Source organism: Saccopteryx leptura, chromosome 2, assembly GCF_036850995.1.
Source record: "Saccopteryx leptura isolate mSacLep1 chromosome 2, mSacLep1_pri_phased_curated, whole genome shotgun sequence".
In the NCBI taxonomy this organism is placed as follows: Eukaryota; Metazoa; Chordata; class Mammalia; order Chiroptera; family Emballonuridae; genus Saccopteryx; species Saccopteryx leptura.
In genome coordinates, this window is record NC_089504.1 from 9,219,259 (window position 1) to 9,241,052 (window position 21,794).

At 55.5% G+C, this 21,794-nt stretch overlaps 1 protein-coding gene across 7 annotated transcripts in view; it reads right to left on the bottom strand.

Moving 5' to 3' along the window:
- Positions 1-548: 548 nt before the first annotated feature.
- The window catches only part of MVB12B (multivesicular body subunit 12B), a 162,420-nt gene continuing 141,174 nt past the window's right edge, over positions 549-21,794 (bottom strand). For all 7 annotated transcript variants that reach the window (XM_066367145.1, XM_066367149.1, XM_066367147.1 and 4 more), the window contains exon 10: positions 549-4,263. In XM_066367145.1, coding sequence (XP_066223242.1) covers positions 4,177-4,263 — 87 coding nt within the window. In that variant the 3' untranslated portion in view covers positions 549-4,176. The remainder of the gene's footprint in view (positions 4,264-21,794) is intronic.

Below are 21,794 nucleotides of genomic sequence, written 5' to 3' on the forward strand. Positions count from 1 at the left end.
CTATAAAGTCAAAGCACTTTGCTAGTGAAACCTGAACTGACGCGTCCTCACCAGGAGCCTGTGTCTGTCCCGAGGCCCTGCGCGCCGTCCCCAGTGTTTGCAGTGGCGTCTGAGCAGGTGAGCAGTCGGGACAGGACTGGACCCAGGCAGCTGCGCCCCTCCGCGGCTGGCCCTTTGAGCCCTGCCCAGACACGGCCTGGGGCGGGCACAGATGAAAGAGCCCCACATTCCTCGCGGTGACCCGCTGAAACGCGTGCATTTCACATCCTTTCATGGCAACTGGGATTTTCTCCTTCAAGGAGCATTCCTGAGGGTTAATGTCAGAGAATGACAGGGCCTCTGGGACCCCCCCTGGATTCTTCTGGCTTGTAACCAGGCCAGCTACACTCAACAGGGCAAAGAAGCCCACCAGCCCTTTCGAGAAGGCTGGAAGGGCAGGCTGGTGGTAGCCTTCTGCCCCTTAAGCCCATGGCTGGCCCAGCCAGTGTCTGGGACAAGCTGGAGGCCTGAGGGACGTCACCTCGGGTGGCTTCAGAGACAGCAAGCTAGAAGGTTAAAACAAACATTTATTTAACAAATTATATTAAGACAGACAATCACACAGTGAAACTCCCCTTGGCCAAGTACAAGAGTCACCTCAAATAAATAAACGCAGTTAGGACGTCGTTCCCGTGGTGAGAGCACCGCGGCCGTCGGAGGTCCACGCGGCCGGGCAGTAGCCGCACCCGCCGCTGGGGAAGCTGAAACCATCTGGCAGTGGTGACAGCTCCAGCTGCCGCAGGGCCACGTTTACAACAGGTGGAGAAAGCCGGGCTGACCACCAGGCGCCGGGCCGCTCGGGCGGGCGTTCGGGCGCCCGACCTCCCCGTCCAGGCCCCCGGGGTGTAGCAGACAGTGAACCGAGGCCCGGGAGCCCCTGTGCACCTTGCGGGCCCGTGGCTGCTTGGTCAGGCCCTTCCCGGGCTCTGAGGACGCAGGCTGGGCGGCCCCGCAAGTGGCAAATGCTGGGGCAGCCAGCAGACCCGGGAGCCCTCGTCTGGGCAGGTAGGTGGGCTCTTGCCCCGTTCTTGGCGCCCGTGTCGTGATGGAGTGGCGACCACCATGCTGGGATGTCCACTACTGGACCACAAACAAAAAGGTTGTCATGAGGCATGTGCTTATGTTGGGATGGCTGGCTCCGCAGGCTCTGGGGCCAGATGAGACTTGGGTCCAAATCTTGTCTCGGCCACGTACCAGCCTGTGCGCTTGGACAAGCCTTCGCTTCTCTCTCTGGAACAAGGAGCCAATAACATCCACTTCTGGGTATGTTATTTTTGAGGGGGAGTGACATTAGAAAAATGTGCTTACGGTGCCGGCCTGACGCCTGGCAGGGACTGTGGACTTAGGGCGTGTTAGTTCTTGCCCCCCCCCCCCACCTTCCTGAAGGACACGGGGCAGTTGGAAAAGCCAGTCTTCAATCAACCTCGGCAGCTTCTCACCACCAACCGTGTGTCAGCAGCCGGCGAGCAGACGGGCTGTGACCCTCGCCGGGGACACAGGGCAGCTGGGGTCGGACCTGCTAGTTCTTCTCCCGGGGTCCTCATCTCTCCAAGTGGAGGAGGGTCCTGGCCGATGTTAGTTCTTAGACTTGGGTGGGAAAAGCCTCGTTATCAATTTGCAAGTGGGCCTGGAGCAGAGTCCTTGCTCCTTGCCGGCGCGGTGCCGTGTCCAAGGCCTTCGGAGAGAGTTCGGATTTCCCGAGGGGAGAGAAGGTAAGGGGGACGCTGTGCTCTGCTGGGTCCTCTCGGGGATGGAGGGGGCTGGGGCAAGGCCGCTGCCCTTCACACTTTCAGCAGAGCCCTGCCTCCCGTCCCCACCTGGCCAGATGGTTTGTAAAGAAAAGTGCCTTCCCAGGAAGAAACAGGTCACTCAACTTGTGGGTGCGAGCCGGAGCCACACGCGGACAGGCCCGCAGTGATCCACGCCCTTGCCCACCGTCACCTGCCTCTCGCAAGGAAACGCAACAGGCGTGGGAGCAGCCTACGGTCCCCCCAGAGCCAGCGCAGCACTGACCGTGGGGTCACCTCCTACGCCGCTTTCGGGACTGGGTCTGTGGAGGTCTCCCAGCTCGCCCGATTTCCCCGGGGGTTTGAATGGGGTGGATGCCCCTCCTCCTCTCCCTGACAACCTCCCTCACCGTGGGGTCCCACACGGTTGTATCTGAACCTTCTCGGGCCCATGAGAGCTGCCGAGATGCCTGGTCAGAGGTCAAGGGTGAAGGGACACCGGGCGTTACTGGCCAGATCGTCTCACGACCAGGGTGTGAGGATCACAGGACAAAGTGCACAAACCGAATGAGCTGGACAGACATACTCAGCCCTGCCCCGACATCACCCGTCTGTCGGGCTGCGAGTCACATAGTTCACCTGGCTCTGAACCAGCCACCCACCCAAAAAGCAGCAGGAGACACGGTCTCTGGGCCCCATGGGGACCCCCACTTCCCCAGAAACACAACTAGCTTATTTCAGTGGGTACACGTGAGACCAGTCAGCCCTGGCCTGGCTAAGCACCATCCCATAAGGGCCTCACAGGGACTGCCGCCTCCACCCCGCAGCCTCCCGGGCCTTGGCGGGCTCCACAAAGGGTTTTTTCCTGCCACCTTGATGCCTGGAGGCAGAGGAAGGCAGGTCTCCCCAGAGATGTCCTCAGGAAGCTGAGGAGAGGTGGCCACTTCCCAAATGCCCAGAAATCAGGAGGTCTCAAGGTGAAGACCGAGGGGGAGAGCCCAGGGTTCTGGGGCCGGCGTGCTGATAGGCACGTGAGGTGTTCACCCTGCCCCGCTCCTGAGCCGGGGACCTCGCTCCTGCCTGCTGGCTGACTCCTGCTGCACCCCGCCACCCCAGGGACTGCGGGGAGGGGTCTGCCCCTGGCTGTGGGGCCCCTGCCTGCCCTCCACGGCCCACCTACATGCTGGCCTCCCACACACGCCACACCTGTCCAGAACTCCAACAACCTGGTGACCCCAATATGGGCGGTGCCCACAGCTCGGGCAAGGGGGTGGGGCCCGGCCTCCAGGCCTGTCGGCTCTCATGGCAAGTGTGAGCAGGGTGGAGCGTGGCGGCCAGCACCGTGTCCACTGGCCATCAGTGACAAGAGCTGTCAGTGCTGGTCCTGGTCCAGCGAACTGGTTCAGACGGACTCTTTAAAACAGCTGATTCTGTGAGCAGAGGCCATCAGGACACGGCCTGGCTCCAAGAAGCCAGGTGGCCGCGTGTTTCTGTCCCCCTGGGGCTGGGCACTGGCTCACAGAGCCTCTTCATTCGAAGACCTGGCAGGGCAGCGGCTGTGGCCACCGGGTCAGGGCACCAGGCAGAGGCAGCTGGCACTGCCGAGGCGAGCCCTTTGGGGAAGCAGGTACGAGTGGGTGTGCCCAGCACCCTGGGCGCAGGCCCAGCCGCTCTCTGCCTTCCTGCCCAGGTGGCGGTCCCCTCTGTGCTGGCAGCGAGGCATGCTGTTCCGTGGCCTCGGGACATCCAGTGTGTGAATCGAGTGATGAGTCCAAGCACAGAATGTCCCCGGGGGGCAGGAAGCCAGGCACGGGTCCCCTTCGGCCGCTGGCTTCTTCCTCCTGCGGTCCTCAGGGTCACGGTGTAAGGCCGCGGGGCCTGATGCTGCTGGCGTGAGGGACTCGCTCCATGGCAGCCCGGGTCCGGCTGATGGGTAAGCCCTGGAGGGTCCTGTGCAAAGCCGCCACCCCGCAGGCACGTCCAGGAGGAAAGCGATGGCTCAGCGGCAGATGACAGGTGTGAAGGGAGCCGGTGGTGTCACTGGGCGGCCTGAGAAACTGTCCAGGGCCCTCCGGCGACTCCCGCGGTCAGGGTTGTTCCAGGACAGCTGCTCACTGCACAGACAGGTTAGGGGCTGCTGGTCACGGTTGTTCCAGGACAGCTGCTCACTGCACAGACAGGTTAGGGGCTGCTGGTCACTACAGCACACACAGGTTAGTCGAGGTTATGAACAGCAGCCCCAGGGAGGCGAGACGTCCTGTCCAGCAAGCTGATGGCCGCAGACAGAAGAGCTCAGCTGCCCGGGGTCTCCGGACGAGCCGGCGGGCAGTGCGGAGGGCGGGCAGCAGGGGCGGGGGCGCTCAGTAGTCTGGCCTGAGGGGGCTTCTCCCCGCAGGTGGCGCCCGGGCCCTCAGGACTGGGGGACCTGCTGACAGCGCGTGGGGCTGGGTGGCAGCCGGGCGGCGGCACTCTGCTCCGTGCGGAAGCTGTACTCGTACTGCGGGAGGGTCGGGGACAGAGAAGCACGTCAGCGCCCGAGGACACCCGGGAAGGCCACCCACGGCCGAGGCTGAACCCACACAGAGGCCCCGCCCGTGGGGAAGGCTGCCCCTGCATGCGAGCGCGTGAGTGCACGCAGACACCTCTGGGGCTGCAGGAGCAGGGCTAGTCTGGGATGACTGGCGCCTCTCTCAGCCCCTGCCCCAGTCCCCCCGAGGGGCGGCCTCAGCACCAGCAGTGCCCACAGTCACAACGCCAGCAGCAAACAGGCGTGAGCTGATCGCGTGCCAGGCTGCCGCCCAGCGCCCTCCTGCTTCCCCACACCTGGCAGACCTTGTCCTCTCGGGAGCAGAGTCGCACACTGGCGAGGGGCACAGCTGGGACCCCGCCCCAAACCCGGCCCGGGTCTGGCTGCAGCACCAGGCTCAGGGAGCCCTGACCTGCCCCCGAGTCTGACTGACGGCACCAGGTGACACGGCACAGTCCCGCCCACTTTCCTCCTGAGTCCCCAGAGCCACTCTGAAGGGTGTGCGATGCCCTCGTCAGCTGAGGAGGCCCCGGTTCCCTGAGGGCCACGCCCCAGGCCTCCCAGCTGGAGCTCGGGCGCTGTCCACAGTGCTCAACCCTCGTGCTGGGGACCCAAGCTCACCTAACGGGTCCCGGGTCACAGAAACGAGTAAAGGTACGTTCTGAGTCTGCCGGTCACTCAGAGAAGGGGCAGTAACTTCTACTGTGGGGACGGGGGCCTCCGGTTCTCCTTCAAGGCCAGGGGGATCTCAACGTCCCCATGTTGGGCTGGGTTGTGGGGACCAGTCTGGAACACAAGGCCAGGGCAGCCATGTGGTCCTATGGGTCTTGGGAATGAGGACCTTAGGTTAGGTCAGCTGTTGTCAAACATTTCAAATAATATTTGAAAACTTTTTAAAGGTCAGACGTGTCATAAAAAGGCTCCCCTACTTAAAACAGCAAAGCGAAGCCGCCTGTTGAACTCGAGCACCACCGGAAGCCGTCTCCTCCTGCCGCAGGGGGCAGCTGCTGGGCGCCCCCCTGGGGGGGCTGCACCCCCAACCGTGGGCTCCAACCCTCCGCCCCCTCCTGTCCAGCACCCCCGCCTGCGGGCCGCCCGCAGCAAGGAGCCACTCCTGGGGCCGTGCTGGGGAGAACAGCTAGACGCTGACGGTTTCAGGATGAGTCGTGTCCTCAAGCCCCTGCCTGACAGTCCCACAGGACTGACCCAGGACAGACCTGAGCTGGGGTTGGGGTGGGTGGTGCCCTGGCTGACCCTGCCCCACGTGAATGGCCGCAGTGAGCGGCCCCCGAGATGCCGGGGACAGGATGGTGGTCACCAGAAGGGGTGTGGAGAGGAGCTGGTGTCGCAGGGTGACCTCAGGCCGGCCTTTCCTCCTCCCTGGTCCTCAGTACACTCAGCTCTAAAGGGGGGTCACATAAGACATGACAAGTGTTGGTGAGAATGTGGAGAAAAGGGGACCCTTGTGCACTGCTGGCGGGACTGCAGACTGGCGTGGCCACTGCGGGAAGAGCCACTGTGGAAAGTGGTACAGAGACCCCTAAAAACTAAGTTTCTACCACACGATCCAACAACTCCACTTCTGGGTGTTCAGCCGAAGGAAACGGAGATGCTGCCTTGAAGAGACACCTGCACCCCCATGGTCACTGCAGCGTCACCCACACCAGCCGAGACAGAGGGACAGCCTCGGTGACCATCAACAGGTGAATGGACCAAGAGCGGTGTACGTACATGGTGGAATACCATTCAGCCACGAGGAGAATGAAGTCTCGCTATTCGGGACAGGATTGTGCTACGTGAAATAAGTCAGATGGAGAAAGAAAAGTACCATATGATCTTACTTGTATGTGGAATCTCAAAAAACAACCAGACACACAAAACCCCAACCCAGCTGGTAAACACAGAGGGCAGATTGGTGGTCACCAGAGGTGGGGGGTCAGGGGGTGTAGGTAAATGCGTGATGGGGTCAAAAGTACAAGCTTCTAGTTATAAGTCATGGGATGTCATGCACACAGCATGGTGACTATGGTAAACAGTACTGTATTGTATATTTGAAGGTTGCTAAGAATAAATCTTAAAAGTTCTCATCACAAGAAAAAAAACCTGTGTGACTATGGTGACCTGTTAGCTAGATTGGTCATTTTGTAATATATGCAAACACTGAATCATTCTATTATTCTTCTGAAAGGAATATACCTTTCTGAAAAGTGGGGTCACCACACACTCCCAGGCCTGCGGTGAGGGTGGGGTGAGGTTCAGCAGGTCAGGGTCTGCCCACCCTGGCACCAGGCAAGCAGTCACTGCACGTTTGTGAGCTACTTGGGAGAATCAGAGCAGCCTAAGCCCGACCACTATGCTGCCTGCTCTCTAGTGACCAGGGCACAGGCCAACGCTCGGGGAGTCCAGCTCCCCCGAGGCAGGCAGACCAGCGTGGAGTCAGAGGAGGCCGAGTTCGGGCAAAGTCTGGGACAATACCGCCACCTCGTGGCTGCTCGAGTGCATCACAGAAGAAAGCGTTCCCTCACTGGCTCCCTCAGCACCCGGTACCCCATCACCCTGTGCTGGGCACTTGGGCCAGATGAGAGCCCCAGAGGGGGGCGGGGGCGGGGCATGGACACGCAGGGCCATTAACCCAAATGAGCAGCACCGGAGGGGGGGGGAGGCTTGGGAAGAGGACGGGAGAGCATGTCTACCAGTGGCGGAGGCCGGTACCCAAGCAGCACCCAGGGGAGCCACTCGGCTTGAGACGTGGAACCAGGGCTGAAGGAATGGAATGGGAAGCACTTGGGGTCAAGGCAGCTGGAGTTACAGAGGTGGAGGTGTTTCAAGAACAGCGCTCAAGGCCAGAAAACAAGGGTCGGGCCTGGTGCTTGGGATGAGGGCCCGAGAATGAGGAGGGTGAACGAGAGGCGGGGGCTTCACTGTGGCTGCTCTGAGACCGGCTTGGGAAGGCCTGCGTGGGGCAGCGGCAGCGGTGAGCAGGGGGCGGCCGATGCCCGGTCCCGAGACCACCCCCTCGGGAAGGCCAAGTGGTGCCCTGCTGCGTGGGCTCTGTGCCAGGCCCCCCGGGGAAACGGGCTGCCGGCACAGAGCCACAAAGGGAGACAGGCGGCAGCGCCCGGTGTCCACACCAGAGGCCTGACCCTCTGCAGACCCGCTGTCACAGCCTTCCGACGGCGGGGTGGCTGGGACTGGAGGGGGGTAGGACATCTCCTAGCCTGGGCGAGCAAGTGCTGACCAGGGCTGAGTGAGAGCCCCAGGCCAGTTTCTGTGTCAGGGTCACTGGGCGGGGCACAGACGGCCTCGGGGATGAACTGCAAAACTCCTGTTTCTCCCCCATCTGGGGCCGGGGAGAGGCGGGGGAAGACACACAGGGCCGTTTCCTGACTCACAGCCCAAGTGCACGGCCGCCCCTCTGGGGGCCAGGGCTCCGGGCGGGCGCACCGCCATCCCCACCCCTGGCCTTGGGATTTTCCCTTTTTAGGTTGTGTTGGCTGGAGAAAAGGGTGACACCCTCTCTTGTTTTCTCTAACTCCCCAAATGAAATTTCAACATATGTCCCTCGACATAATCCCCCTTAGGCTGCGGATAACCCTTCCCACAGACTCTGTCCTCTGCCTGGGACTGCTGGCCCCCAAGTGTTTGCCCAAGAGACTAGGGCCGCTTCTGGAAACCGGTTCACTCCCTTGGGCAAACAGTGAGTACCTTTGAAGGTGGATTTGGGCTCAGATCTGTTTACTGAAGACATTAGTCTCCCACATAAGGAAAATCTGCCCTCGCGTACAAACAGCAAATCCTTTTTGAATTAAAAAAATTTTCAATTAAAAAGAACTTGGGTTTGCCGAGCCAGAGCCGACCCAGCGGAGTAGAGCTGGGCCTTGGCGCCCTCTGGTGGGCACAGGCCTCCATCGCCGCAGCATGGGAAACACGTCTGGGAGGCCTCCCCAGGAAAGAGACATCACTGTCAGGGGCTCTGTCTGGGGCTGGCCCAGGGGCCTGGGGATGGGGACCTCTGGCCGGAGACCCCGCAACTGACGCATCGAACCTCTGGTGTTACAACGCACTACTCCCAACTTCAAACAGCCTCTTGTCTCAGGGAGGCCAGTGTCCTGGCCGTGGGAGAGGCTAACTGCAGCTTCCACCTGCACCTGGGTGGCCCAGTCACTTTCTGTCCCACCCACGGGCAAAATGGCCGCGACCAATACCCACCCCCGCCCCGCCCACCAAGTCCACTTACAAAGCTTTTGTGAAACTCACCTAAGACAATTCATGTGGAAGCACCTTGAGAGTAAGAGAACCGGCCTCCTGATGCAGCAGAACCAGGGGCCACCCAGAGCCAGGCTGCCTGGGCCCTGACTGGTCAGGGTGTGGGTGTGGGTGTGGGTGTGGGTGAGGGTGTGTGTGAGTGTGAGGGTGAGGGTGTGGGTGAGGGTGTGAGAATGTGTGTGAGGGTGTGAGTGTGTGTGAGGGTGAGGATGTGTGTGAGGGTGAGGGTGTGTGTGAGGGTGAGGGTGTGTGTGAGGGTGTGAGAATGTGTGTGAGGGTGTGAGTGTGGGTGAGGGTGTGAGTGTAGCTGTGAGTGAGGGTGTGTGTGAGGGTGTGAGTGAGGGTGAGGGTGTGTGTGAGGGTGAGGGTGTGTGTGAGGGTGAGGGTGAGGGTGTGAGTTTGGGTATGAGTGAGGGTGTGAGTGTGGGTGTGAGTGAGGGTGAGGGTGAGGGTGAGCATATGGGTGTGGGTGAGGGTGTGCCTGAGGGTGTGGGTGAGAGTGAGGGTGTGAGTGAGGGTGAGGGTGTGAGTGAGGGTGAGGGTGTGTGTGAGGGTGTGAGTGTGGGTGTGAGTGAGGGTGTGAGAATGTGTGTGAGGGTGTGAGTGTGTGTGAGGGTGAGTGTGGGTGAGGGTGTGAGTGAGGGTGTGTGTGAGGGTGTGGGTCTGGGTGTGTGTGAGGGTGAGAGTATATGTGAGAGTGTGGGTAAGAGTGTGGGTGAGAGTGTGGGTGTGGGTGAGGGTAAGGATGTGTGTGAGTGTGGGTGTGAGTGAGGGTGTGTGAGGGTGTGAGAATGTGTTTGAGGGTGTGAGTGTGGGTGTGAGTGAGGGTGTGAGTGTATGTGTAAGGGAGTGAGTGTGTGTGAGAGTGAGGGTGTGAGTGAGAGTGTGGGTGAGGGTGAGGGTGAGGATGTGTGTGAGGGTGAGGGTGTGTGTGAGAGTGTGGGTGTGGGTGAGGGTGAGGGTGTGTGTGAGGGTGAGGGTGTGTGTGAGAGTGTGGGTGTGGGTGAGGGTGAGGGTGTGTGTGAGGGTGAGGGTGTGGGTGAGGGTGTGAGTGAGGGTGTGTGTGAGGGTGTGGGTCTGGGTGTGTGTGAGGGTGTGGGTCTGGGTGTGTGTGAGAGTGTGGGTGTGTGTGAGGGTGTGAGTGAGAGTGTGGGTGAGGGTGTGGGTGAGGGTGTGAGAGTGTGGGTGAGGGTGAGGGTGAGGATGTGTGTGAGGGTGAGGGTGTGTGTGAGTGTGGGTGTGGGTGAGGGTGAGGATGTGTGTGAGGGTGAGGGTGTGTGTGAGAGTGTGGGTGTGGGTGAGGGTGAGGTTGTGTGTGAAGGTGAGGGTGTGAGAGTTTGTGTGAGGGTGAGGGTGTATATGAGGGTGTGGGTGAGAGTGTGGGTGAGGGTGAGGGTATGTGTGAGGGTGAGGGTGAGTGTGGGTGAGGGTGTGAGTGAGGGTGAGGGTGAGTGTGGGTGAGGGTATGTGTGAGGGTGAGGGTGAGTGTGTGTGAGGGTGTGTGTAAAGGTGAGGGTATGAGTGTGGGTGAGAGTGAGGGTGTGTGAGGGTGGGGGTGGGGGTGGGGGTGAGGGTGACAGTGATGATGTGGTGGTGGGGGTGGGCCAGGCATCAGTATTTGCATGAAGACATTTACCAAACATAGCAGAAAAGGTAAGCATAGCCCACCCACCCACTCTTCACTCCCTGGGTCCAGTGACGATCAGAGCAATCCGAGATCTTCCCACGAGAAAGGACAATGGTAAGGAGGTGTTTCCAGCATCCGAGTGTTCAGAGGCAGAAGCTGAGGCCCAGGGAAGCATCACACTTGGCAGAAGGCAGTGTAGTGTCCCCATCCACTTCGTCACATAGACACAATCAGAGGTGGGGCAGACCAACAGGTGTGCGCCAACACAGGCACTTTGGTAAGTGACAGACAGGCCTGCAGGGACCCGGCCAGGTGAGAACAGGGGAGGGGAAGCGAAGGGGCAGACTCAGGCTAAGGAGAGGAGTCTGGTTCAGGGGTCAACCCCACGGAAGGGTGGGCTCGGCTGTCAGGGAGGGGCCTGCACAGTCAGAGGGAGGGGCGAGGAACGAGCAGCGGCCCCGTCTTCCCCGGAGCCAGCCTCTCCCAAGCCTGCCCCGCCTGGCACTGCCTTGGCCCCACGGCCTGGGCCACGACACCTGCTCTGCTCACCACCCACGGTTCAACCCCTCTGGGCCACCGGCCACGGACAGCTTCCTCTCCTCCCGCCACACACACTGCCCCCCCCCCCCCCCCCCCCGTCTCCAGAGGCCTGTCTGCTGAGTCACCACCGGGGCAGGGAAGAGGCAGGTGGCATCAGGGGGAGCCAGTGCAGAAGGGCCCGGGCCCCTGGAGAGTCCTTCTCTGGTTGGTCTGCGTGTTTCCCATGGGAGTCCTGTCCGTACTTGGCTGGTGGCTCTACAGAGATATCTCCAGAGCTTCGGAGAACACCTTGTTCAACTCCCTCATTTGGTGAGAATGGGCCTGGAGCTCAGGAGTCATGGATTAGAGCCATTGACCCAGTTGTCACTAATAAGGTGACGGGGTAGCAGAGCTGCCAGGTCCTGAGTGTGAGTGTCGGGATCAAACCCTCACGCCCTGTGAAGCTGGCACTCTTCTTCCCAGGACGGGTGAGCACACCAGGCTCAGAGGCTGTGATGTGACCAAGGCCCAGGCTCGGGACACAGCTGGGCGACGCCTTTGTCCACCACAGTCCGTACTGGATGCTCTGGCCAGTTTCACCCACGCCCTGCCACGTGCTAACTCGGCCCTGCCTCCTAGCCACAGGCATCTGGGGAACTCCTCCATCCTGGTCAGTCTCGCCTTTCCCGCTCTAAGCCTGGGACCCGCAGGAGGCAATATGATACCCGCCGCCCACTCTCAGGGCAGCCTCAGTCCACAGAGCACCTCTACCTGGGATCTGGGTGGAGTGTCAGGGGGCGGTGACGTGACTCCTATGTCCCCACCCTGTGGCACAGCCCGAGCCCCCCCCTCAGCCCTGGAGCAAGGTGGGAATAAATGCTGCAGAGACCCTGTCCCATGCATGGCTTCTAAAAATCCTCCTGCCGAGCAGTTTCCTAGGTGTGCTGGGGCCGTCCCACCTTTGTGCCTTTCCCTGTGTTCTCTCCTTGGGGACACTTTCTCCCTTGAGTGGCTGAAGCCCTGCCTGTCCCTTGAGGCGCAGGTAAAGGGGCACTTGTTCTGGAAATGACCCCCTCCCCCAACCTTCCATCTCACCCTAAGTACAGGGTGATAGGGGTCTCAGCCATTCCTGTAGCTCCAGAGCTGGCAGAAGTTGTGGCCCAGAAGAGATGGATAGACGAATAAGTGAATAAATAGAGGAATAAATGAATGGGTGGATGGGTGGGTGGGTGGATGGGTGGGTGGGTGGATGGGTGAAGAGACAGATCAAGCTCTGGGCATAACTCAGTGCAAAGGAGAGAAGGTAGCTAAGGTAGGCAGTTGGTGCTTGGGCAGGTGGGAGGTCATTCTAGTTTTCAGTTTCCTGTGGCAGCGGCAGTGGGTGGGTCCAGCCCTGGGTCCCCTGGATCCCGACAGCCCTCCTGAGCACAGCAGTGAGGTGGCCCCACCCTGTGGGGTTTAACTCATGCATGGAAAGTACCGAGCCCAGGGCTTGTCCACATCACCCCTGTGCATGGTGAACGCACCAGTCCAGGTGTGACTGGGTTCATGTCTCCACACATAGATCATATACAAGTTAGAGGTTCATACCTTGTTAGCATGTGTGGTGTTTAAAAAGTTATAAACATTGAAAAGTTTAGACTTTGTATAAAAAAGTAGGGGGATGTGGCAATTCTGGACCTTCATTCTTGCCCAGCAACCCCTGGCCTGGCCTGGTTAAATGGAGGGGGCCTCCTCTAGAGAGGCATGTGCCTTCTGGTTTGCCACAGTCTCCACCACTCCCTATAAACCACCCAACCAGGCAGAGTATCACCTGCCATTTTATCACTGTGTGATATCTGTGTGTGGAGGGGGTGTGAGGAAACAAAGTAAATGAGAAAGTGACAGGTTTCTTGTATCCATGACTATTGGAAGTGGGAAAACAAAAGGCAGACCGAGAAGGCCGCACTCCACAGGAAAGTGGGAAAGCACGTTTTGTGGTGCAATGGAAGACTGCTGCATGGGGAACGAGGTCACAAAGAGCGCCTGGCTGTTCCCCCCCCCCCCCCGCCCCCCGCGGCACCTGTGTCCAGCCTGCCAGCTCTGCGTGGGGTCCGGCAAGGCTGGGGTCTGACCCTTTGCTGCTAAGTAAATACCACAGCTGTGTCCACAAAGAGCCCGGGGCTCACCCCCACCAAGTCAGCATTTCTGACTTTACCTGAATATCACCTAAAAACCCAGATATTTGTATTTTTCCTCTCCTAAGTTACTTGCAGAAGAGATTTGAAACAACATGGCTTCCTGGCCCTGATTTCTGGGTGGAGGGGAGGGCGGGGGAGGGCCGCACTGGGAAGTCCTGCCCATTCCTCACCTCACCTTCACGGGCACGTCTGCCCTGCACGCCAGGGTCTTCTATGCGGTCATTTGGGGGGGGGGGGTTACTTTAAAACTTGGGAGATGAAAGGTCCTCAAGCTATAAGAATAGTAAAATCCTTTCATGAAGAACTTGAATAAGACCAAATATTCACCTTGCCCTCAGTTTTGCATGAGCAGGTCACAGCTGAGGACGGAGTCCAGGGCGGGAGTGTACGTTGCCCAGCCTGCCCCCCGGGCCCGGCCTGGCTCTCTCTTGGAGCATGGGTGCCTGGGGCCGGTCCAGGAGCACTGGTGGGGGCAGCTACTGGGCTGACACTGCTGCCCACAGAACAAAGGACAGGGGTGGGGGGACTCAGAATCAGGGACTCTATTAATATAATCTACTGCATTAATATGCCCGTGAGAAAATAATATGATTATCTGAGGAGATGATTAAAAGACATTTATCAAAAGCCAACATCCATTTCTGATAAAAACATTTAGGAAGATAAAAATAGATGGCTAATTCTTTAACATGATAAAAAAGGGGGGGACAGGCCCATATATGTATATATCATATATAGCAAGCCAAAATTATGGATTAATGTTGAAATGAGAAACTTCCACTAAAAACACGAATAAGAGAAGGAAGCCCAGTGACCTGAACTTGCCAGCCCGGCTAAGGCACCAGGACGAGGAACCAGTACCGGAAGGAGGAGCCTGGTTTGGGGTTTGCACAAAACCAAAGAACAGCAACTGAGAAACCGTCCGAAACAGCGAGTCAGCGAGAGCCAGCTCCAAAAATGCAACGGAACAGCCAACGGCGTCTCGATGTGTCAAGAACAGAGAATATAATGGAAGAAGAGATCCCATTTACAAGAGCCACCAAGACATAAAACACCTACGAATAACCTGCAATAATGTGTCAGCTCTCTGCAAAGAGCAGTGTTCTACTCTGCCGAGTGACAGAGCAAACACTAGGATGGAGACGCTTCCCCTAAAATGCGCATCAGTCCCATTACCTAGTGCTCAATACAGTTACAGTAAACACCCAAAATGGAGTTTTTGGAAACCCTCCTCACAAAAAACGAGTATAAAGTTCAGCTGGAAGAAGTCATGTGAATATAATTAGGAAAATTTGGGGGGAAAAAGAGAATTAACCCTACTGTGTGTTAAGATTTATTACAAAGCTATAAGAATCAAAACAGTGTGGTAATAGATAAAAAGGAAGAGTCCAGGGAAATGCCCATGAATCACCTACACACGGAACTATACAGTCAGGTGCCACTGAATGGGGCTACGCTCTGAGAAATGCATCCTTCGGGGGTCTTGTGTGCGCAGCATGTGTTCTTAGCCAAACCTGCACACAGCCTACTACACCCCGAGGCTGTGTGGTCCAGCCTCCTGCTCCCAGGCTACAAGTCCATATAGCCTGTACTGTGCAAAACCACAGGAGGGTAACGCAAGCCCAAGAGAAAATGACGCCATCAAGAGATGCGGTAAACAAGGAACGCATGAGGCTACTGCCACAGTAACACCGCATTTTGTCTTACAGCAAACTTTCTTTATAAGTAGAAAGAATACACTGTAAAGTAACAATAAAAAGTATAATATGTAACTACGTACACCAGTAACATAGTCATTGTGATCAAGTTTTATGCACTCTATATAGTTGTAAGTGCTATACTTTTATACAACTGGGAGCACAGTAGGTTTGTTAACATCAACATCACCACAGACTCCTGGGTAATGCATTGCACTGTGATGTCAGGGCATTTGTGATTTCACTACACGATAGGAATTTTTCAGCTCCATTACAATCTATGGGACCATGGTCATATATGCAGTCTGTGGTTGATCCGAAGGTTGTTGTGTGGCGTATGACTGTGGATGACAGATTGTATTTAAAATTCTCTGAAGAAGGTAATCTATATTAAGAAAACTGGCTAACACTTTGGATAAAATATATATGGTTCTAGTTCTCACCTCCTAAAAAATTTCAGATGGATCAAGTAGTTGAAAAGTATTTAATATAGTAAAATGCAAAAGGGTAAAAGAAGTTAGAAGTGAATATTTTTATAATCTTCTAAATATGACGTGAAGCCAAAAATAAACAAAGTGGCCCATGAAGAAATTTTGTGGAACACATCATTAACAAGGTGAAAAGCCACGGGTTAAAGTGGGCTGTGTGAACACTGAACAGAGAGGAGGTTGTTATAAAGCACATAAGGAACTTTTAAAAAATGAATAAAAAAAAGCTAAAAAAGCCAATAGAGGAAATTAGGCAAAGGGTACAAACAGAAGACATTCGTAAAAGAAATACAAATGGCCAATAAACATATGGTAAAGATGTTAACCTTTAAACACCAGGAAGCCTAACCGTGGAGAGGATGTGGGAAACAGGTACCGTCATGTGCTGAAGGCGGGGTGTTATGTTGGCACACCTTTTATTTTTTGGAAGGTAAAATGGTAATATATATTTTTCTAGAGGAATGCCCAGAGGAGCAAAGACACGTATGAGGAAATATAGTTCCGCAGAAGTATAACAGTGAGTAACTGGAACTCAGAAGTCAATCAATAGCGGGTTGCTTAAATAAATTACGGCATCATCAGAAAAGGAAACAACATGTAGTCCCCGAAAGGAACCAGCGGCTCTGTGCAGACTGACACGGGCGGACGTGTGCGATAGAGTGGTAAGTGCGAAAGCAAGGCACAGACGACTACGCGTATCATGGGGCCACGCGTGTTTCCGAGGAGTGTGCTGTGGGGAACAGTAACATGTCTGAAATGTCCACATTTTTATAAACATGTACAACCTTTGAAGTCAGGGGGAGAACACGAAATACTAAAAATTGATTTTGATTGGCAGGGTAGCTGCTTAAGATGATAAACTGCCCAAAAGATCTGCCACAATTTATGGGGAGAGAACCAATCTCGTCTGGGGCATCGAACAGGGTTCCTGAGCTGTGCTCTGACTCCTGACATGATGCTCCCCAAGCTACTGTCCACATTTCAGAATAAGGCTAGCACCTCTTCTGGGCCTTCACAAAGGACAGCCATTAAACAAATTCATTAGGGTTGTTTTGGGCTAGAATTATCTCCACTTCAGTGTGCTAGCTCTGTAGAATCCGGTGGCAATTAAGAAAGGGGAACAGAATGGGTTAACGTCTATTGATTTAACTAGTTTTTATTTAATAAATTAAGTAGGCCATTCTTTCTCCCCCAAAATATATCAGCTTCCTTACTGAAATATAAATTAAAAATAAAGTGATTCTGGGTGGTAGAAATGCTCACAGGTAAGAGAGAAGGTAGCTTATTTCCTGCTGCAGTTCAAGACCCTGACCACTAGATGGTGCAAAGGGACCACATATTCTGTGACACCTCCCTGTACAAAATTCTTTAATGTTAAGAAGCACAATGAAAGCGTTCCAAAAGTCAAGAGAATGAACAATTGTGCTGAGATATGAACATTTTGCTTTTATAAAATTGGGACTCTGCCATTTCATTACTGATACAAAAATCTTCTGTCTCACTTTCTTCCCACATATGCAGGTCCCAAATCTGCTCTAAATCTCATATATTTGAAGGGGCCCGCAGGAGCCCAGGAAAAGTGGATGTCCAAAAGTTGGATTCAAAAATTCTTTTTACCTCGAGCTGCCAAATGTGTTTCCATTAATTTCACCTCAATGTCGTGACGTAAATGCTAGTGGAATTGGCCCCAAGCTAAATAAGCAATAAGCCCCATTTTTCAACACACAAACACATAAAGATGTCAGCTCAAACTGTTTACTAATTAACACTTAAAAAGACACAAATTAGATATGCGTGGCTAAGAGCAATTATAATCAAGACGAATTTCTCTAGTCATTTGGGAACTGAAAAAAAATGCCTAATTGCTGGAACCAATGTTTTAAAAACTGAAATCATGCCAGTTAGCAAATATGTTCATTTAAAGAACATTCCACGTGACTACACTCTTGAGGATTGACTACAAACATGAGAACAAGGAAAATATTTAGGTATAAAATTAAAATTTTAAGCTCCCTTAGATTTATAACTTCTTCATTAAATACATCTGCAAACAGCAGCCCATAAAAACCTGTAGCAATTAAGTGGTTAAATGAACTGCCTCCCTTGTCAATTTTAAGGGAGTGATTAATATTAGATCGTCCCTTTACTAATTAGACTCTCCCTTGTCTTTCGGCTTTAGAGTCGAGTGAAAATGGAGGCTGTTTGCTCCGCCAGGAAGTGTGGTAGGCTAACAACACTTCCCTCGCTGGGGCCGAGTGTGGCGCCCACTGAGGGAGGTGAGCATCCTGGCTTCCGTGGCAGGGGTGGGGTGGGGGCGTTGGTTAGGACAGCCGTGGGGAAATGGCTGCGTGGAGCTGGAAGGCACGCTGGATGCTGGTCCTCACAGGAACTGCTGGCTCCTATTTTCAGAAGGCGCGCAGGTCCTTATGCACCAGCATGAAATCTACTGCCATCAAGGCCACTGTCTCCCGGCCATCATTCCTTGAGACAAGGGGCAGATTGGTCTGTGAGGGAGGCAGGGTGGGGCAGTGGGCGGGCAGGAGCACAGACAGGCTCCCGTGAAGGGAACAGACTCGGGAATTCTTGCAGAGCTGCTGCCTAGACTGCGGGCTGGAGCTCCCACCCCGGCTGCGACGGGGAATCCATCAGCTGGAGAAATGGGGCGACTGCTTACAAGGGAAATAAAGAGCGGCGGAGACGGAGAATATTTATATGCCCATCTCCTCACCGGGAGAGAAGATGCTTCATCACAGGGGTTGGCTGCGAAATTACACTTCTCCCGACTCTCGACTCTCGAGCAGAGAGAACCTTTTGTTTGGGCAGGGGGAAGACAATGAGGCCCTCACTGGGACACAGCCCCCAGGGTCACCCGGCGGGGCCAGAAAACGTCCCGGTGTTGCCACAGCTTGCTGCTGGGAGGCCCCTGCTCACTCCCGGGGCCCAGTGGAGATAAACAAAATCTCACTTTCTCAAGCCTGGGACTACTTTACCTGGCAAAGGCCCTGCTCCGACCGCGGATGGACATGGCGACAGACTCCACGGCTGCAGGAAGGGGGCCATGCAGGCCCGGCTGCTACCCCTGCTGAGGGCCAGGAGCAGTGAGCTGTTCACTTCTTTATTAACCATGGCTGCTGCGTTCACTTTTAACAAGCCAGCTCCACTGCCTAAGCGTATTTCTGTGTTGTGAGAGGTTCTGCCTTCCCTCTGATTCTTTTCTTTGAAATCTGCTCTAGAGCATGTACACTGATTTTCATCATGACCTTAACACATGCCCTTCCTTGGCTGTCGTTCCTGAACTTAATCAGGTGCTGCCTAGGCCACAGCCCCCGGAGAAATGCTGAGACTGCTGACCAGGGCTTGGCCCTGGGAGTGGGGTCGTCAGGCCTGCACACCAACCTGAGGTGGAAGCCGGGGGGCTCGCCCCAAGGCCAAACCCAGGTGTAGGTTTAGCATGCCATACCGGTGTCCAGACTCAACACATGCCCTCCCCCACCGCCCCGTTGCCCCCACTGTCTGCACAGTCCGCAGACATCTCTGCAAACACCTGGGGTCCACGTGCCCATGTAGCAGGCGGCTCAGGACCACCCTACCAGAAAGCTTCAAGTTAGTGTCACACTCTCCCTTGAGGTCGTCAGAATTCTGTGGGGCTGAGGGGCCTTGTCCACCCACAACTGGGGTGACACCTCGTCTCTTTCCATCTGTTACTCAGTGGCAGGCAATTCTGGGGCTGACAGGCTGGGGTCCACTGTGGGTCCCTGCTGTGGAGGGGGGACCTGAGGCCAGCTCTTCTAGGTTGGCTGCTGGAGTGTTACCTCTGCTCCCTCACCACCAAGCTCAAGGCTGACAGCCTGCTGGGGTTTATTCATGGACTGACCTGCCACCGGGCCAAACGGTGGTGACAGGTGCAGGCTTAAGTTCAGAAACATCCCAGGCAGCGCAAGTAAGTAAAGCCACAGGGGCAGGACAGCCAACCTACGCCGGGTCTGGCTGTGAGCACCATGCTGCCCTCGGGGACAGGCCCTCCTGCTCCCATCCCCGTGGGGGCCACCCCTGGCCTGGGTGTCGGCCATGGACAGGGGATGGAGGGAGCAGGGAGGGGGTGTGCGGGCCCAGCACCGAGAAGCCTCTGCCGACGCTGGGCTCTCCCCTGCTTGGGAACCCAGGCGAGACCCAGGAAAGAGTTCTGGAAGGGCAAGGAGCCCAGTGTGGGTCACAGCATTTGAGCTCCTGAACCCAAAGGCAGTCTCCCACCTTTTTTGGGGGTATAAAGCGTGACTTCAATAGTGTAAAATATGATGAAATAAAAGTTTACTTCCCTGGCCTGTTGGCTCCACGGTAGAGCATCAGCCCGGCGTGTGGGAGTCCCAGGTTCGATTCCCAGCCAGGACACACAGGAGAAGCATCCATCTGCTTCTCCACCCTTCCCCCTCTCCTTCCTCTCTGTCTCTCTCTTCTCCTCCCCCAGCTCTGTTGGAGCAAAGTTGGCCCGGGTGCTAAGGAAGGCTCCATGGCCTCTGCCTCAGGTGCTAGAATGGCTCCAATTGCAGTGGAGCAACACCCCAGATGGGCAGAGCATCTCCCCAAGGTGGGCATGCCAGGTGGATCCTGGTTGGGCGCATACGGGAGTCTCTCTGCCTCCTTGCTTCTCACTTCAGAAAAATACCAAAACAAAACAAAAATGTTTGCAGCGAGGAAAGAAACTGCCAGCAGACCTCTCCCTGCCGCAGGCCCATCCCTCTCCCCCCAGGAGCAGCCTGGCTCACTGGGAATGAAAGGAACAGGCCGAGGGAGGGGACAGCAGCAGCTGCCCAGGACAACCCAGCCGGGGCGGTGGCACAGCCCCCTAGGCCTCTAGCTCCACCAGCGAGGCTGGGTCAGGGGCTAAAAGGAGCAAGTTCACGTTTATTTATGGAGAAAATCCTCTGACGTAGCAGAAGACAGAGCCATTCACCAAAGTGTATGGATATCAACATACTAATCACCATTAAGGCACACGGATGGCTGGTGTAAGCAACATGCAAATCCTCAGAGTAAATGCCGAACTCCACAGTATTCCAGACTGCTGAGGTACCTGTGATGGTTTTATACCTTATTTCATGTTTCTAGCCTTTTTCCATTTCCCCACATTTTAAATTTTCCTTCAACAGAGAATACAGATGTGTGTTTTTCACTTGTCACTAAAAACAAGAAATGAAGCTAGGCTGTTACCTGGAATGTCACTGCTCAGCCACCAGCATAGAGCGGTGTGCCAGCACTGAGGGCTGGACGTGCCCTAGTTAATACCCCTTCCTGAGGACAAGAAGGGCAGCAGTGACCATGACAACAGCAGCAGCTGAGCAGTAGCCAGGGCAGGAACTGTTCTAAGCCGTTCACAGGACTCCCTCAGTCATGCCATAAATGCTACAGGGTAAGCATTTTTATTACTATCCCAATTTTCCAGAAGGGGAAACTGAGGCTCGGAAAGTTTAAATGGAAGACTTGTCTCATGCCCAGGACAGCTGATGGCAGAGCCCATCTGCTTCACCAGGCCCTGCTTAGAGCACCTGACCTCAAGCGAATAGTCTAACCACATACGTCTTTGAACCAGCTTTTCGTTCTTAGGGTAGGGGAAAACTGAGGGCGCAGTGGTTTCTACCACACGCGCACTCTGCACTGGGCCTCTTCTACATCACCCCCTCCTGTGACTAGAGGTGACCCGAACACCAGCGTCCGAACCCGGGTATACCGGCCACCCCACTGTCCCCACCAGCCCTTAGAGGTACACGGAGCCACAGGCTTTAGCTCATAATGGAGAAGATTTGGAGTGTGACACGCCAAGTCTCAATCTTGTCTTGGGTGAGTTATTTCACCTCTCAGAGTCTCCATTTCTTCCCCGTGAAATGGGGAGGAATGACGCCCACTTGGTCAGCTGGGGGTGAGCAGCAGATGGCTGCCCCTGTCTCCAGCACATGCCACCTCACAACACCCAACCCACCGTGATGGGCAGCTGTCTGTCAGTGCTTCTGACATATATTCACTTAGCATTCAGGAGAAGCCTGCGGGACAGGTTCTGCTGAGACCCCACTTTAAACAGAGGGGGCGTGACTTGCCCCAGTCAGCGTCGAGTGGGTTAGACCTCTGTCTGTATGAACTCGTCCGTTCTAAACGAGTCACAGGCTGTGTCCCTGCTTGGCCCTCAGAGGCCATCCAACACATGTACCGAGTGTCACCGGATGGGCAGGCTGTGAGCAGGCAGCCAGCGGGACCAGCAGCAGCTCTCTTGATTTTGACGACAGCTGACGAGGAATACTATGAGCGAATCTCTAATGGGTTAGCCAGCCATTCTTTTTCCTAAATTTACCTCCTGCCCCTAAATCCATAGATGACAACCAAGTTGGTTTTTATGATTTACTAAAAATCAAAGACAAAGGGGGACTTTTTTTTTGTCCTGTTTTTGCTGTGACAGGTTTAGAAATTTGTTGCACTACATTGATTCAATTTTCCTTGATTTCAGCCATCTTTCAATAATGCAACCTGCTTCTGCTAGCTGGGTACACAAGAGAAAGCCCAAAGGAGCTGAGAATATTGAAATGGTTCTACCATTTCCATCTTTGAGACAAATGTTCCTCTCAGAGGAGAGCCGGCTGCAAGCATGTGACTGCTTAACAACCTTCTATACATAAAGGACGACACGCACACCCCAACGCTATCTGAGGAGAACGGGGAGAACACCGGTCCGTCTGAC